Here is a 19,199-nt window from a genome sequence, read left to right as displayed (position 1 = left end):
GATGAAGGACAGGCAGTCCCTGAAGATGAAGGAGATTGCAGCAGGGGGGACGATGCTGTGGGAGGGGTGGGTGGTTGATCAAACCTATTAAAATATTTATTTAGCTCATTCACCCACCCCAAGTCTCCTGCAGCCTGGGGGGTTAGTTTTTGCCCTGAGATTGTCTTCGGGCTGTTCCAAACCCCTCTGATGTTGTCCTGTTGCAGCTGCTCTTCCATCTTCCTCCTGTAGTTTTCCTTTCCTTGCCTTATCTTCCATTTCAGCTTCTTCTGGACAACTCTCAGCTCCTGTTTGTCTCCAGATCTAGAGACTCTCTTCTTCTCCTTGAGGAGAGCCTTAATTTCAGGATTTATCCATGGCTTGTTGTTAGAAAAACACCTTTTTGATGGTCTGTGAAGGTTCTCAGTCATCCAGGTCATCATAGTCAAAGGAGTTTGCAAAGAAAAGCGTCTGGACTTCTTTGAGTTGCTTGAAGACGTTTCACCTCTCATCCGAGAAGCTTCTTCAGTTCTAGAGTCAAATGGCCGAGAGTCCCAGATTTAAACCCAGTGGGAGTATCCCCCCAAAGAGGGACAAAGAACCCCCTGGTGATCCTCTAATCACATGAGCCAAGGTGTGAAAGCGGGTGTGGGACCTAATCAGCCAGGGTTTCGGGTGAGCTCATTGTGAAACCTGGCCCCACCTTGTCATGCGAATTCCTGAGGTCAGATGGCCCAGGATGTGAGTGGGCATTAAGGCGTCTGGGGAGGGAACTCAAAACTGGTTTATAGATGGCAGACAGTTGGTGTCGTAAACCACCGCCTCTGTTCAAAGATGGTCGCTCACAGTGGACATAGATGGCCTCTTTCACTCCTCTTTCAAACCATCTGTCCTCTCTGTCCAAAATGTGAACATTGGCATCCTCGAAAGAGTGTCCTTTATCCTTAAGATGCAGATGGACTGCTGAGTCTTGTCCCGTGGAGGTGGCTCTTCTATGTTGTGCCATGCGCTTGTGAAGTGGCTGTTTGGTTTCTCCAATGTAGAGGTCTGGGCATTCCTCGCTGCACTGTACAGCATACACCACGTTTTTCAGTCTGTGTTTTGGAGTTTTGTCTTTCGGGTGAACCAGTTTGTGTCTGAGTGTGTTGCTGGCTCTGAAGTACACTGGGATGTCGTGCATGGAGAAAACTCTCCTGAGTTTCTCTGATACACCGGCTACATAGGGGATGACAACGTTGTTGCGTCTGTCGTTCTTATCCTCCCTCGCTGGTGTCTGATCTTCTTTTCTGTGCCTCTTTGCTGACTTTATGAACGCCCAGTTAGGATAACCGCATGTTTTGAGTGCTTCCTTTACATGTGTGTGTTCCTTCTTTTTCCCTTCAGGCTTAGAGGGAACATGTTCTGCCCGGTGGTGTAGGGTCCTAATTACTCCAAGTTTGTGTTCCAGAGGGTGATGGGAGTCAAAGAGGAGGTACTGGTCCGTGTGTGTGGGCTTCCGGTAAACTTCGATGTTGAGGTTGCCATTCTCTTCAATGTGCACAGCGCAGTCCAGGAAAGGCAAACAGTTATCCTTTGTGTCTTCCCTGGTGATCTTGATGTTTTTATCCACAGCGTTGATGTGCGCAGTGAAGGATTCCGCTTCTTGTGTCTTGATTTTGACCCAGGTGTCGTCTACATGTCTGTACCAGCGGCTGGGTACTCTTCCTTTGAAAGAGCAAAGAGCCTTCCTTTCCACTTCCTCCATGTAAAGGTTGGCTACAATAGGTGACACGGGGGAGCCCATGGCACAGCCATGTTTTTGTCTGTAGAAGCCTTCGTTGTATTTGAAGTATGTTGTGGTAAGGCAGAGGTCTAACAGTGTGCAGATCTGATCGGGTGTGAAGTTGGTCCTGTCTTCCAAGGAGCTGTCTTCTTGTAGTTGTTTTCTGACAGTCTCCACTGCTTCCGTGGTGGGTATGCAAATGAAGAGAGAGACTACATCAAAGGACACCATGGTTTCATCTGGGTCCAGGGTAAGTTTCTCGACCTTGTCGGTGAAGTTGGTTTTTGTTGGTGAAGACCCTTTTTGATGGGTATGGTGTTGTCCACACAGAAGTTCATGTAATCCGTAATGCAGTCTGTGATGCTGTTGAGGTCATTCTCCAGGGGGCTGCAGAGGGACGTAACACCACCTCCCTCAAAAGGGTTCCTCTAGGACCCCTAAATTTATTAAAAACCCCTCTGAACCTTCCAGGTCCTTGACCCACAAACCTGAAATAAAAGTAAAAGCTAACAGAAGCACAGTGTTCACATTATAGTTGGCATCTTTAAGCATGGGGATGCCCCTGCATGAGGATTTGAAGTTGCCACACTGAACGCACATAAAAAGTAACATGACCAACACAAAGGAGTACAACAGTCACAAACTCAAAACGATTATTCAACAATGCTACAACACAAAATGAGAGCAGCCACGAATAATCACACACAAGTGATTTGTGGTCTCCTCCACACAAACGGTCACATACCAGCGGCGTTATACCACAACAAGTTACTTTGATCCACAAGGTTCAGTAAAGCAAGCATACTTGTGACCAACCACAAAATGGAGAGCTATGGCCACACAACGATCACATTAAGGGTGGCTCAGCACCCCTCAGTGTCATTTCCATCACCTGGCCAGCAACACTCACAAGTGATCCAACAAAAGTAGCCATATTCCCCACAACACTAAAGGTCACAGGTCACAAAACACTCACCACACGAGGATCTCAGTAGCATCCAACAACACTGACATATGAGATGCACACTCGGTGTACACGCTATGCCAACTTAAAAACGGCCTACCTGCCTCAGCTACAATACCATAATTAATGAATGGTCTCAAACCTCCTGCTAAGTTTGGTGCCACTGATTTACTATGTGCAACTCCCAGCCTAAAACGCTAAAAACAATAAAACTTTACCTATCTACTCTTCAGTGGTGTACCGGGCTCGAGGCAACTTGAAACGCAAACTCAAGGGCAGGCAGCAGACCAGGGGTACAGTCTCCCACCAAACCCTGAAGCGTACCCCCACCCAGGATAACCACCAAACACAACAAATAAAAATAACAAAGCAAAACGACAAACAAGTGCTTCGATGGAAGGGCAGCAAAGCCACCCAGCTGAAACACACTTACTAAAGAGACTCTGCCCAATACAGTGAACACCATCACTCACCCACTTAAAAGCAATACAAAAAAATGATATTCAGTCTCCACAAAAATGTCCAAACGATCCTGGACGAGCCCCCACTTATGTTACGACCCGGCTCAAAAGCCGCAACATAAAAAAAAAAGGAGACGACTACCAGAGTGTTAACCCCTAGTCAGAAGAGGTTTTATCTTAAAATGACATAGCAGGATGGGTGAAATGGCTGGTGCCACCAAGGCAAAGACTAGTGAGCTCCCAGAAAACTTGCCTCAGGTATGCCTTTATCCACACCTGACTAGGTGTGGCCAATTAGCACCAGCTGAACACATTGCGATGACTAGGGGCTGCAGAGGGACGTAACACCATCTCTGAGTGAACTTACTTTACACTCTTTTCTCTGCCTTTGAAAGCTGGAGCTTTGGCTAGCAAAAACACTTTCTTGCAAAGTGTGTTTACTGATGTGTGTTGAGCTGATAGAAACTGCGTATTACTTTAAGTGTGAACGTAGTTTCCCACTGCAACCACAACATACGGACACCTGCAGTATTTCAAGCCCACTTAAAATCCCAACTATAATAGATGATGCAGTTGACCTTAAAGTAACCAGTCTTTGTTTGTTTGTTTGTTTAATGTAAGGATTTGAAAGTACAGCTATTTGTTTAAAAATCTAGGGAGTAAAAGTAAGAAGTTTTCAAAAATAATGTTCAGGTAGCTAAAAGGTCTACTCTACTTAAGGAAAGTGTCAAAGTATTCTTATTTAATTACTTCCCACCTCTGCAGCTGGGCCATCAGTTGTCAGAAATTGCAGTGGAGCAGTACAAAGCACATTTTGCTCAAAGGCTGTGATTTTACATTCCAGAATCAGGCTGAGAATTATACAAATGGATTTTAGATTTCATTTGCAATCATGAGCCAGAATTTAATTTAAAAGAAGATCAACGGATTATTTTCACATCATTCAAAGGGCAAGAAACTAAAACAGGCAGAAAAAAAATCATAAATATTATAATTGGGAAAGTGGCCAAGATGCTTGGTCTAGTGTCTCCAAATTTTCCAGCTCCTGGTTGCACAAATTTGGTCACAAATATCACATTTTTAGCACTGTCTGTAAACTTTTGAGAATTTTTTCCAATTCCTTGCTGGACATCATTTCAGACAACTGTAATCTGCCTTCTTGGTCATTTTTCAGACTAGGTGGCTGTTTCCTCTCGGATAGAACCTGTAAAGCTCTGCCCTCAGTTCTCAGCTCCCTGTCATCTCATCTGAGGGACCTGGACTTAAGTAACAACAACCTGCAGGATTCAGGAGTGAAGCTTCTTTCTGTTGGATTGGCTAGTCCAAACTGTAAACTGAAAAGTCTCAGGTCAGTATCCTAAATCTAAAAGTAGAGATTGTGTTTGTCTACCGAATCCAAACTGGAAGCTGGTTCCACAGAAGAGGGGCCTGAAAACTGAAGGTTCTGCCTCCCATTCTACTTTTAAATACTCTAGGAACAACAAGTAAGCCTGCAGTGTGAGAGCGAAGTTCTCTAATGGGGTGATATGGTACTACAAGGTCATTAAGATAAGATTGGGCCTGATTATTTAAGACCTTGAATGTGAGAAGCAGATTCAGTAAAAGGAGTAGATGCCTAATTATGCCCTAATAATGTATTGCTTCAAATGACGAGAGTCTAGATTATATTTATTAAAATTTGGGACACATCATCAAAATGAGAAGTAATACTTGCTTGTTTAATATTTAAGGAGCCTTACTTCTTCAAAGGGACAGAAAAGGTGATAGAGAGAAGTAAGAGAAAAGAGACAAGATTGGAGAGAGCAGAGTAGGAAGGGGGGCACCTGATCTGGCATCCCACACCTCCCTGCCACATCGGGCTGTAAACTCTACCTCCCCACTGCCTATCAGAAAAGGGAAAAAAGAGCAGAGGGGAGAAGAGCGGAACATTTTCGTTAGCTTTCACTACCATGAGGTTAGCTGCACAGCCCCCAGGACGCCCTGAGACAGCTGGATCAGTCAACCAGTAAAATTTCTATTGTTAGGTTTTCTACCCTATTGACGCAGGCCTACTGGTGCAGGCCTGCCACAGGTTGATCAATCCTGGGCGTAGGTCTCCCGGTTAGCTGATTGCCTTCGCTGCCCAAGTGATGTCAACCCTCTTTAGCCATAGCCAGTGACTGGTCCTCTCAGCAGTGTTAGCTAATTCTCTTATAGCCTGCCATTGCGCCTGTCCTGTGATTCCAGTCTCTCTAAGGAGTTTTGCTCTTGTACTTGCAACAAAGCCCCTGCACCCCACTTCCACCGGGGGCACTTTCATGTTCCAGCCTCTGTCCTCTGCTTCCAAGGTGAAATACCACAGCTTCTTACGCTCAAATGGTTCCTCAATTGCATCCTCCTATGGTACCGTCAGCTCAATGAAGTAAGCAAGTTTTCGGGAGTTAGACCAAAGGATGAGTTCTTAGTTGTTATGATCTTTGTGGGAAAAATTAGCCTCTGATCCAAGTCCACTTGCATCTGCCAATACCTGGTGACCTTCAGTGGGCCCAGGTCCGGGGGTTGAAGGGCTAGTCCTCGCCTTGTCCCCCTCCCGGACAACTGCTGATGGATACCAACACTCCTCTTGGTTTGTGAAAGTTTGAGCATTGATAGAATTCAATTCTGGATTTAACAGGGAGCCAATGAAGTAAAGCCAATATAGGAGAAATATGCTCCCTTTCTAGTCCCTGTCCCTGTCTGCAGCATTTTGGATTAACTGAAGGCTTTTCAGGGAGTTTAAGACATCCTGGATGTATTTAGTTAAAAACTATCTATCTGTACATATGTTTGTTTGTTTGTTTGTTTTTCCTTCTCTTTTTCTATTATACCTGCATGAAGGAATGGTACTTGAAGTGATGGCGACCACTTAGACTACTGTACAAATATGAGTCTTAGAGCAAAGGAAGCCATCAAATAATGTGTATTATATTTTATGCATAACTCCAATAAATGCTTAAATTAAAAAAAGACATCCTGATAATAATGAATTACAGTAGTCCAGCCTAGAAGTAATAAATGCACGAACTAGTTTTTCAGCGTCAATCTGAGACAGAATGTTTCTACTTTTAAAGATGTTGCGCAAATGGAAGAAAACAGTCCTACATATTTGTTTAACCCTCTGGGGTTGATGGACATGCTGGCATGCCTAAATAACATGAATAATTTAGAATGACACAGCAACTAGATGCACGCTTAGTCACCATTTCAAATTGTGTTGAAAGTTTGGACTTCAAACTATATACCAGTTTTTAAATTGTGTTGATGGGACAAGTAAAACCAGAGTCTTCATAAAAAATACACGCAATGTTTTTTTTTTTCTGAATAAAACCTTGGTATTTCATGCGGGAGGCAACAGTAAAAACCGCATTTTCTAAGGACAGCGATAATATTGATTTTATAAATTTGGCCACATTTATAAAAATGGGAGCTGCTGGCTCCATTCAAAGTGGGATGGATGATTATGGTTATAGATTTGGTGACCATTAATTTTTCATTTACTTTTGGGTGAATTGTTGCATGTTTAATAATGTTAACACTGTGAGAAATCTGAGATATTTTTTTAATTAGATATATCCTTGAATGTTTCTAAAATAGAAACATTCTGCCTGTGTGATGTTAAAAAGATTTCTGCATTTCTTACAATGAGGTAAGACTGTTATAAATTTCTAAAGGTTCTGTGATAAGAATTCTGTTGATGAAACACACTTTAGTAAGATGATTGACAGGAGCTATCATTTCTCCATTACAAGCTTCTCCCAGAGAGTAGATTCTGATTATTTGGACAGCGTTTTCAGCAGTGGTTTTCATCCCAGTGACTTTTTCAGTATCTGGTGACTGCAGATTTACTCAACCAGTCTGATGTTTTTAAAGTCGTTTCCTATTTAGACAATTCTTCTTTTGCAGAATGAAAACCAATATATCTGATTGATGGAAAACTAGTTCATACCTTTATTATAGGCTTTACAACTGTAATTTGTTGTCAGGTTTTTGCAAAAGCTCCATGAAAAGCCTTTAGTTGACCCAAAATGCTGCAGTGAGAGTACAACCTTAAACTGGAAACGGAGATTATATTCCTCCCATATTAGCTTTTGTTCATAGGCTCCCTGTTAAATCTAGAACTAAACTCAAAATCCCCAATCATATCTTAATGACCTTGGATACTAATGGAGCACTCCACTTACAGACGGCTGGCTTACTTGTGGTTCCTAGAGAATCTAAAAGTAGAATGCGTAGTAAGGTGATGAGCAGAATGTTTGATCAGCTGATGTTGAACGATCCCATAATTATACGGCATGATATTTGGGCTTCTGCAAGACTTTTCATGAGCATTTTTTTCTTTTTACTGCTGATGCGTTTACATGCCACTGTCAATAACTTTTCTCTGCTCTGGCCTATAGTTGACTGTCTGACTTTTGGATTTTCTCTCTCTGGAAAAATTGAAATTTTAAACTCCAGTAAAGTTCACAGATCAATAGTTTTTTGTGTGTCTGCAGTCTGTCAGGCTGTCTGATCACAGGAGAAGGCTGTACTTTCCTGGCCTCAGCTCTAAGCTCCAACCCCTCCCATTTGAGAGAGCTGGACCTGAGCTACAATCATCCAGGAGACTCAGGCATGAAAGTGCTGTCAGATGGACAGAATGATCCACGCTGGAGACTGGAGACGCTCAGGTATGGAGAGATTGTCTGATAGAGGAGGAACAGCTGGAAACACTTTCTGTGTCCTTCACTCACTTCCTGTTTGTTTCATGCAGATGTGACAAAATTCAGTTTATTCACCAGATAGATTTATATTTAATAATAGCACAAAGACTAGGAAACCAGGTAAAACTCTTTGCTTAATCAAAAGAGAAAAACATAAATCATATTGAATCTTTTTTAAACGACATTGTGGTAGAAAAACCACATAGAGAAATTTTCATTTTGATTCAGAATCAGAATACTTTATTGATCTCTAGGGGAAATTATTCTTGGTTACAGTGCTCCAGTCCAGTTTGTTATTGAGGTGAACACCCAGGTATTTTTACTCCTCCCCCGTTTCAATGTCCAAACCCTGGATGTTCACTGGTGTAATAGAAGGTGGCTTCTTGCTGAAGTCAATCACCAGCTCCTTTGTCTTGCTGGCATTGATGCAAAGGTGGTTCTGTTCACACCAGCTGATGAAGTCACTGATGACCCCCCTGTATTCCAGTTCGTTTCCCTCCGACACCTGACCCACAATGGCAGTGTCGTCTGAGAACTTCTGGAGATGGCAAGTGTCCGTGTTATAACTGAAGTCTGCAGTGTACAGGGTGAAGGGGAGAGGGGCGAGTACTGTTCTTTGTGGGGCCCCCATGCTACAGACTACCACCTCAGACACACAGTCCAGCAGCCTCACATACTGAGGTGTACTGGTGAGGTAGTCAATAATTCATGAGGAAAAACTGATGGTCCACTCCCGCTCCCTGCAGCTTCCCCCTTAGCACTGAGGGTTGGATTGCATTGAAGGCACTGGGGGAATCAAAAAACATGACTCTCACAGTGCACCTGGCTCTCTCCAGATGAGACAAGGCCTGACACAACAGGTAGATGACAGCGCCATCCACCGCGATGTTCGGCTGGTAGGCAAACTGCAGTGGGTCTAGGTCTCTCCCGACTAGAGGGAGAAAAGTGGTGTAGTATGATCCTTTCCATGGTCTTCATTAAGTGTGTGGTCAATGGGAGAGGGAAGGGCTTCTGAATCAAACCTGATAAAGAACTGGTTCAATCTATTAGCCCAAACCTAGTCTCTAGGCTCTGGACACTCTCTGTTCACTGTGCTCCTTCCGGTGATGGTATTCAGTCCCCTCCAGACAACTCTGGTGTTGCTCTGCTGGAGCTGCTCCTCCAGCATGCTCTATATGCATCCTTACTATTTGCATGCAATAAGTCTAGTGTTCTGTTTACTCTGGTAAAACAATCCACATTCTGGGTGAAAGTAGAAGAGCGGAGGACAAGGAAAAGTTATTAAAATCCCCAGAAGGGAGGATAAAGGCTTGAGTGTGTGATGTGCTGCTCCTGCTGCATATGCCGCTGGCGGAATGTAAACAGTCATTGCAATGACTTGCGAGAACTCCCGCAGCTGGTAATATAGTCGGATGCTAACCACTAATAGCGCCACATCTCATGTACAGCGCTGCTCCTTAACACTGATGTGCCCCAATTTACACCATCTCCCATTCATATACATTGCAATCCCCCCACCGTTGAGAGGGGATTACGACCCAGTGCTCCCCCAGTGAAGTCTGGTCAGCTCAATCATATTAGGGAAATGGTAAATGGTAAATGGCCAGTATTTGTATAGCGCTTTACTAGTCCCTAAGGACCCCAAAGCGCTTTACATATCCAGTCATTCACCCATTCACACACTGGTGATGGCAAGCTACATTGTAGCCACAGCCACTCTGGGGCGCACTGACAGAGGCGAGGCTGCCGGACACTGGCGCCACCGGGCCCTCTGACCACCACCTGTAGGCAACGGGTGAGGTGTCTCACCCAAGGACACAACGACTGAGACTGTCCGAGCCGGGGCTCGAACTGGCAACCTTCCGATTAAAACTCTTGAGCCACGATCTGACATTCGCCATAATGATGAAGGGTACAGATGGTTTGTACTGTTTCTTCCGCTCCAAACACTTAGCTCCAGCTCTACAGCCCTGTCTTCTCTGTCGTAACTCTCTGGTCTTCCCCTAGGGTGTATCAGCTGGTTTCTAAACGCTAACAGCTGGTCCTGGGTGTAAACACTGAAGCCGCTGCTCAATGAAACTCTGCATACTGGGTTTAACCATCCCTATATAATTAAAAAATAGAAAAATAATTTCATAAGTTGCTTCTGGCTAGCATACTTGTGACTGGTAAAAAGAAAGAATGAAAGAAGTAAGAAAAAACAGACTTAATAGATTTGTTGCTGTGATGACCATCTAAGAACTGCTTTAAAGAACTGAAAGATCCAGGATCAGTCCAAATCATCAGCAGTTTGATCCACGTATGAATTGAAGTGTGTGAAGTGTGAAATGTTGGACTGTTCCTTTATCAGTGTCTAACATTATGTGTATGAGAGCCATTTAATGTCCATGTGTGCATGCTGAAACAGACTGTGCTGGTCTGACCCCCCTCCTCCTTTCAGGGTGGAGCCTGCTGGAGAACAATGGTTGACACCAGGTCTGAGGAAGTGTAAGTGTGTTTTTTCAATGTGATTCATGAAAACAAAACAGCACACATTCAACCATTTTCAAACTGTCACATCACTCATTCACATCTCTGATGTCAGCAGTCATCATCAAAGTGTCAATCAATGAACAGATGATGGATCAATAACTGCAGCTGGATTGTCTTTGTTCTCTCCATCAGATTCCTGTCAACTCACAATCGACACAAACACAATACACACAAACCTCAAACTGTCTGACGACTACAGGAAGGTGGGACATGTGAAGGAGGTTCAGTCATATCCTGATCATCCAGACAGATTTGATGCTCCTCAGCTACTGTGTAGAAATGGTCTGACTGGTCGCTCTTACTGGGAGGTCGAGTGGAGAGGAGACATTTGTATATCAGTGAGTTACAGAAGAATCAGAAGGAAAGGCAACAGTGATGACTGTGTGTTTGGGCAGAATGATCAGTCCTGGAGTCTGGACTGCTCTGATAATGGCCCCCGTTCTGTCAGGCACAATAAAGAAACAACATTCATCTCTTGCTCCTCATCGTCGTCCTTCTACTTCTCCTCCTTCTTTTCATCCCCCTCCAACAGAGTAGCAGTGTATGTGGACTGTCCTGCTGGCACTCTGTCCTTCTACAGTCTCTCCTCTGACACTCTGATCCACCTCCACACCTTCAACACCACATTCACTGAAACTCTTTATCCTGGGTTTTGGGTTAGTCCTGGTTCCTCAGTGTCCCTGTGCTGAGTTGAGTGTAAAGAGTGTCTCCTGTTAGAGAAACACTCTGACTGTTGAACAGATAGTTCAGTCTGTACATGTCTGTCTCTTTCACTCACAAACACGTTTTCAGATTCATGGATTCAATCAGTTGATGTTTTAAACTGTTCTGAATGATTTCTTGTAAACTTCTTCCTCTTCATTCCTTTAAAGATGGAAGCTCCCATTATTCCAGGATCCACATGTTTTTTTTTGTCTTTTTCCACTCAAAGCTTCACAGTGAATATCAGTATGTTGTGTTTCTCTGAAGCTCAGTTCACAACCAGCTCCTCTTCATTTTCAACAAGTCTGAGCTCATTAAAATGAATCCAAACGTTTGATTTCGCTTTCTTATTGAGATGTTTCCAAACTCTCCACTCTTACTGTTTCACTCATTGTTGGAAGCTCATCATTTGAAAATGTTTCAGCCATATAAGCTGAAAATATTGCCTCAATAGTTTTTAATGCCGTTATAACCAGAATATGATTGTATTGAGTGATCATAATGCATGTGGCTTATCTAATAAACAGCAGACGCGGCATTGATAATTTAAAACTAGTCTTGTGTTTTTGATGATGTCATTAATCTGTATCATATTTTGCTGTTTGTATTTCAGCCAGAGCTTTTTAAAAATATCAATGTATAGGGGTCTCTAATGCAGCAACAGCAGAACAAAGCCACGAGATCTCCCCACTGAGGCTCTGTTTTTTCCTTTAATTTGTCAGAGTGTCAGGGAGGCTAAGGGTTGTTTGAAGGACACACTCCCAGATATGACTGTACCTTTAGTGAGTCAGTCATAGTTTTGTAGTCCCGATTCATTTTACAATCTGTATGAATTCAAAGCTGTAAATTTGGATTTATTCACCTTCTTTGACAGGTGGCCATACTTATACCTGGAAATCCATCACGTTTTCACTGAAACATATGATGACATGAGTTTAGTTTGATTGTGCTCATTGTTTTCAACGCTGACACACTGGATTGATCAGGATGAAATAATGAGAGGTTTGCCACAGTTTTCAGGGTTTTCCATTAGGTCCTCATACCTGTGCCTTAACGCCCACTCACACGCTGAGCTATCTGACCTCAGTAAGTCACATGATAGGATGATCTAATCTCATTCTGTTTGTGGGTCATGTTAAAATCACTATTTTATTCTCATTCTGTTGTTTGACAACAATAACAGAAAAATATGTACTTGATAACACAGTTATTGTGGATTCAGCTGTAAATGTAGAGTTTGTCAGAATACATCATGGTCACACAAATCCAGAGTGGATCAAAGTGGCCTAGTTAGCATTACCTACCCACATTGTTAGAAAGCAAGGGAAAACATTACTAGCAGTAGCAACTAATGCTAATTCAACCTAAATTAGCATTAGCCGCTAACAGCTGCCTACTTAGCATTTAGATGCTTACATTGTTATAAAGCAAGGGAAAACGGTATTAGCATTAGCTGCTAATGGTTTTCACCTTAAATTGGCATTAGCCACTAATGATAGCCTACTTAGCATGAACTCCTCACATCGTTATAACTCAAGTTCTTTCTGTGACAGATTAGAGGATTCAAACCAATCAGATGACAATATTCACATGACTCAACTCCTTGAAGTGTATTTGTGAAAATGTTGGACTGTTCCTCAGTGTCTAACAGTATGTGTATGAGAGCCATGTAATGACCATGCAGTGTTGCCAACTCCTCAGTAAGGAAAATCGCTATTGGCTGTCCTAAAAGTTGCTAAATGACATCGTCGCCTAATTTGCATAATTGGTTATGCTAATGTCATTGTAACCTACATTGTTGGAGAGAGAAATAACATCGTGGAAGAGACATAAAGTGAGTAAAAAACGTACATGAATTTAGAATTTATTTAGAACTACAAATTAAATTTCTTTTAGCAATTATTATTTTTTAATGTCACAATTCCAACCCTGCTCCTTTATCCGGGCCTGGACTGGCAAAAGTGATCCGAGATTGGCACTCTGGTGGAATTAATTTATGTGTGTGTGTGTGTTCATAAGTAGTTTTAAACCTTGTGATCCACAAAACAGCATAACAGTAAAGGAAGAACTGACTGCATTACAGTCAGTGCGGGAGCAGCGGCTTCGCTCATGCGCGATTCATTTGCAGTTTGGACGCATAGGTGTGAACATCTCCTGCCCTGATAGCAGCTGGGGGAGGACTATCCTCCACCCGTGGGTGAGGTGCCCACGGCAGCACCGCAGCTTGTTGAGAGTAAAAGTGATACACGCTTTCACGTCAAAAAGTCGTCATAAATAAGTCTCCAGTAACACTAGAAAAAGTTGCCAGATTTGTCGCTAGTCGCTTTTTAGAAAAAAAAGTCGCTAAGGGGGTCTGAAAACTCGCTAAATATAGCGACAAAGTCGCTAAGTTGGCAACACTGTGTCCATGTGTGCATGCTGACTGTGCTGACCCCCCTCCTCCTTTCAGGGTGGAGCCTGCTGGAGTCCGATGGTTGAAACCAGGTCTGAGGAAGTGTAAGTGTGTTTTTAATGTGATTCATGAAAACAAAGCAGCACACATTCAACCATCTTCAAACTGTCACATCACTCATTCACATCTCTGATGTCAGGAGTCATCATCAAAGTGTGAATCAATGAACAGATGATGGATCAATAACTGCAGCTGGATTGACTATGTGCACGTTAGCATATGCTACTTCCGGTGCAAAAACTCCTGTGTGGAGCTTTGTTTCCGGTGTCCTATTCGCGCCTTGTTTACGGTCCAAAACAAGTTAAGCAAATGAATGAATCAAGCAGCGATTTACATTTCTATAGATGTCTCGGGCATTTAAGAAATATATCTGTAAATGATGTTCATGGACTCGATATTTTTCCCCCACGCCAAGCAAAAGAGAAAAGGGATTCAAATGTTATATTTCTCAGCTTTCCCTGTTTATTGCGGGTGTTATGTTCTAAAAATAACCAGCGATAGGTGAAATCAAGTAGCCAATTTTATTTTTTGATGCGTGGACATCGTGGACATCCAGTACTGCACTTCAGAGTCACACTGCTAGCAATCGATGCAGCGATTATGTACTGTACAGGAGAGACGTCACGGAGGAGATCGTCTGCAGCGATCAGGACGCAGGACACAATGTGACGTAAAAATAAGCATGAAAACTTCCACTAAAAAATCCGCAAAACAGCGAGGTGAAAGGTGAACTGCGTTATAACGAGGGACCACTGTAATTTTGAAGGTAAGTCACAACATACCCTTCATACATACTAATGTATAGAAACCCTCACGAGCAATCGTTCATTTTTTGTGTGGCTTTTTTCACGGTTTGTTAACATGCTGTGTAGGTGTGGACATAACGGGAAACATCTGTGACTGTTGTTCATCTGTAGTTTGAATGCTGAACATTTGCCTGTTTAAAGAATAAGACCAGTCACTATACAGAGATGTGCTTCTGAATGTGGACGATGTGTCTTATGCTGCAGTGATGCAGTTCTGCTTGTGTTGAGTGATGCAAACAACCGATAGATCTAAACTCTTTAAACGTCAATCACGTGGTTACCGGCTACCGGCGAAAATAATGGAGGAAATCGGGACGGTAAGCCAATTTCTGTCTTAGCGCATTTGCGCCGCTGTGTGTTTTTGTGGTCTTCTTTTGCGGCTAATTCAGTGAATTTTGGTCTGATCGTGGTGAAACTTGGTGTGTGGAGTCAGTGATAGCCCTGGGAGCTAACCAGCCTATCTTTAACCGGTTACTTACATGAAGTCTGAAGAATTTCTGGTTCGGTTTTATTTGTTTAGCGGACTTCTGCGCATTACGTAACTGCTCATTTAATCGCGGCTTATTTTCGGTGTGTTTGGTGGTTGTAGAAATGGATTATATGACATTTTAGCTGAGATTCTGAGGTTTCTGTGGATACCACACATGTCTTCACTTATATTTCTCAACCCGCGTTATAACCGATTAAACGTGATCTCCTCCTTTTTGCCCCCGGTATCAGGGGCGTGGGGCTTAAGTGGTTAAACGTCAAAATCTATCATTAGATTTTTTTGTGTCACAACAGTGGTGAGTGTTCCCAACTTCTGCTCTTTGGAACTTAACGCAATCTTTCCGTTTTCGAGTTTTGGACATGATTTTGGAGTATATCTTCGCAGTAGCAATTTACCGCAAAGTAAAGCTACCGGAAATATACAACCCCACATCCGGCCTCAAACCAGGAAGTTAGCATTTTCTCGTGCACATAGTCAATTGTGTTTGTTCTCTCCATCAGATTCCTTTCAACTCACAATCGACACTAACACAGTACACACAAACCTCCAACTGTCTGACAACAACAGGAAGGTGACACTTTCATGGACAGGTAATTCCCATCCAACTCCATCAGCACCTTCTTAAGAAATTCAAATGTGTATTTCAGGTGCTTTGGATAGCTCAGATTTAGACTGTAGATTAGTCCAAGCAGGAGGGCACATCACTAAGCGCTTGCAGCACAGTGCATCCTTCTATGATGTCAATGTCCTCAGGCGAATCTGCAGAGTTTGCTCCTTCATGTCTGACAACATAGACTCCCAAATTTAGCTGCTCTGTTTCTCTGCTTGCACCAAGATCCACATCCTTAAAATGAAAACAAAACAAAAAAAAGTTAAGTTAATTGCATACATACACATATGGACAAATAGGTCCACCTTCCATTTCCTATCCCAAATTTAAAAAAGGAAAATAACTGATCTTTTTTTGTTTTTCAACTTACCAAGAATTCCTTGAACAAGTCATCTGGCTTTTCATTTAAGTAGACACAGACAGCTTTCAGAATGCATTCCTGTCGAACATCAACACTGGGATTCTGGTGGAGATAAGAACTGAATATGAGAGAAGTTTCCTATTTTGGTTCTTTTCCACCTCTTTACACAACAAAGTCAAAAATATTAACACATAATCCAGATAAGTGATTAAGCAATGTTTGATCTGACTCCTCTGAGTCAGATCGACAAATATATGAACCCAAAAAAATTATTGTGCGATCTACTGTACAATATAAAGCGCCTTGAGGCGACTTTTGTTGTGATTTGGCGCTATATAAATAAAATTGAAATTGAAATTGAAAAATAGAAGCTTTTTTAATTTTGACATTACGTGAAAGCTTTCAATTTTGCTGTAATCAATTCTAGACTGTTCAACAATATAATTAATAATTATGCCCCCAAAAATATTAAAATTAAATAGAAGATTAGAACTGGTTAATATGGACTTAAAATCCTATCACGACATTTTGTGGTATTTTTGGCGATAACAATAAGAGTTATGGTAAAAGATAACAGTTCATAATAGTATTTTTGCCTATAAATCTATCAATACAGTCTCTCAAATACCGATACTGCAAATTATACTTAACAAATGTGCTATTTAGACAAACCAGCAGTTATTTATCTTGTTGAATTGATGATAAGTTTGACATTAAGCCAAGAAATAGTCTCAACTAAATTATAATTTTTTTAGAGGTATTTAAGTTTGGTGTGTCTCATGTTTTTATGTGTAAATTGGACATATGACCTAGAAGCGATTATTAATTTTACATTAATTTATTAATTTATAAATAGGAGATGCATTGAAATAAAATTGGTGCGTCTCATTGCTTAGGACTGATTTGGTGTCAATTTGTCTTTTGTGAAATTTACTGATGTTCCCTAAGTGCGCTGCTTTATCCGCTGTGTCAGTGGCGCTCTCAGTGTAATGTGATTACACTGTGAATCCATATATGTGCACCTCTTATACATGTTGAATTTAGGGTTCAGCACTGCCCTGCATCAGCCTCACTCCATGCATTTTTGCAGCACATTTATGGCCAATAACATTAAACATGTAACACACATTTGTCAAATAAATTAGGCAGACTACAGAAAATCAGCGTCTGTATTACATGTGTAATCAAGCTTTTAACAATCGGTCCCGGAAGGATTAAAAGATAGCGAGTCACATGAGCTGTGCCAGTTTCAAGAAGCAATGCACCACCTTGCTGTCCTGGCGAATTGCTTTGAAACACTCACAAAGCAGCGGAGAAGTTTGAAAGGTTCAAAGCTCCATCAGTCCATCTGAGTATCTGTATTGGTCTGCTGGTGGAGAAGTTTAAACTAGGCTTTGTGTTACTCTAATGTGTCAAAGATCTGATGTCACCACAAAGAAAAAGTAAGAAATAAAGCTTACCAGCAACATGTACAAATCTTTTTAAGGTCACCATTTATAGGGATCCAACTTTGTATTCAGCCAATGGATAGTGGTCAGGAAGTTCCTTCTGATCAACTGCTGTGAACTCTCTTGTTGGATGCAACTCAAAGGCTCGATAGTGTTCTCTATAATAGAAGTTGATTTTTTTAACAATAAGAGTCAACTCGTCTTTAATAATGCACAACTGCATTATTTATACTGCATTAAATATAACAGTATTACACATAATTCTGCACTTCAATGGCAACAGATGAATGCATGTCTTATACTTTAAAAATCAAATTGTTAATCACTTAAATCACTGAGTTTAACACTAAACCAGAAATCAACTTGGGGTAGAGTTCTTTCAAACAACGTAGACATTTGATGCATGTTTCTAAAATACACTATACATACATTTCATATTCCTCTGAGAGAAGAATATGAAGGAAAGAAGGCAGAGCTGGAGAAGACAGAGGCTGAGATTCAGCAGATGATCCAGAAGAGACGACTGAAGATTCAGGAGATCACAGAGTCGGTGAAGATGAGTAAAGATGCTGCAGACAGACAGAAAGCAGAAGGTGTTCAGGTCTTCACTGCTCTGATGGAGTCTGTTGAGAGACGCCTGAAGGAGCTCATGAAGGAGATCGAAGACAAACAGGAAACTACAGAGAAACAGGCTGAAGGTCTCATCAAAGATCTGGAACAGGAAATCTCTGAGCTGATGGAGAGAAGCTCTGAGGTGGAGCAGCTCTCACGCTCTGAAGACCACCTCCACCTCCTCCAAAGCTTCTCCTCCCTGAAAGCTGCTCCACCCCCCAAGGACTGGACAGAGGTCAGAGTTCATCCACCATCATATGAGGGGACTGTGGGGAGAGCTGTGGCTCAGCTGGAGGAGACAGTCTGGAAACCCATGAAGAAGAAGCTGTTTGAGGCTGAGCTGCAGAGGGTGCAGCAGTACGAGGTGGATGTGACTCTGGATCCTGATACAGCTCATCCTAAACTCATCCTGTCTGATGATGGAAAACAAGTGTATCATAGTGATGTGAGGAAGAATCTTCCAGACAACCCAGAGAGATTTTCTCTGTGTCCTTCTGTTTTAGGAGAGCAGAGTTTCTCTTCAGGCAGATTTTACTTTGAGGTTCAGGTTAAAGGAAAGACTGCCTGGACTTTAGGAGTGGCCACAGAGTCGATCAACAGGAAGGGAAAAATCACACTGAGACCTCAGGATGGTTTCTGGACTGTGTGGCTGAGAAATGGAAATGAGTACAAAGCTCGTGCTTCCCCTCCAGTCCCCCTCTGTCTTCATCCTGGTCCTGAGAAGGTGGGGGTGTTTGTGGATTATGAGGAGGGTCTGGTCTCCTTTTATGATGTAGGTGCTGCAGCTCTGATCTACTCCTTTACTGGCTGCTCCTTCACTCACAAACTCCACCCATACTTCAGTCCCTGTCCTACTTATGGTGGTAAAAACTCTGCACCTCTGATCATCTGTCCTGTCAATCAAACTGAGTCGATCAACGACTGATTTTATTTGATGAATGGTTGATTTTTCTTGAAGGGACCAAATGAACATATTGAGTGTAAATCCTCTACAGTCTCCATGTTTCTATAGAATCTGATCATCAGGACTCTGATTCACACTTTGATTCTCATGGAGTTTGATTTGAACAGAAGAAAAGTTGAATCAGGAAATGTTCCCACTGATGGAGACTCGAGCTGAAGAGCAAATATCAGAGAATAAATGTCCAAAAGCTTCATTTACAATAAAGTTTGTTCAATGCTTTGAGTGAATCCAGACTCATGTGTGGCTGTTATACGGAGCATCAGAGTCCAGCTGAGTTATGTTGGATACAAACTGCTTATTTTGGCTCTGTGAGGATTTTTGTTCACTGAAAACTGATA

The 19,199-nt window shown here is 42.2% G+C and overlaps 1 protein-coding gene across 1 annotated transcript in view; it reads left to right on the top strand.

Annotated features, from left to right (window-relative positions):
• The window catches only part of LOC134621997 (E3 ubiquitin-protein ligase TRIM21-like), a 470,763-nt gene extending 451,941 nt beyond the window's left edge, over positions 1–18,822 (top strand). The window contains exon 3 of the mRNA XM_063467980.1: positions 17,755–18,822. Coding sequence (XP_063324050.1) covers positions 17,755–18,822 — 1,068 coding nt within the window. The remainder of the gene's footprint in view (positions 1–17,754) is intronic.
• Positions 18,823–19,199: the final 377 nt, after the last annotated feature.

This window comes from Pelmatolapia mariae, linkage group LG3_W (genome assembly GCF_036321145.2).
Source record: "Pelmatolapia mariae isolate MD_Pm_ZW linkage group LG3_W, Pm_UMD_F_2, whole genome shotgun sequence".
NCBI classification, from domain to species: domain Eukaryota; kingdom Metazoa; phylum Chordata; class Actinopteri; order Cichliformes; family Cichlidae; genus Pelmatolapia; species Pelmatolapia mariae.
The sequence above is the reverse complement of the archived record's forward strand: the minus strand, read 5'-3'. Positions and strand labels throughout refer to the sequence as shown.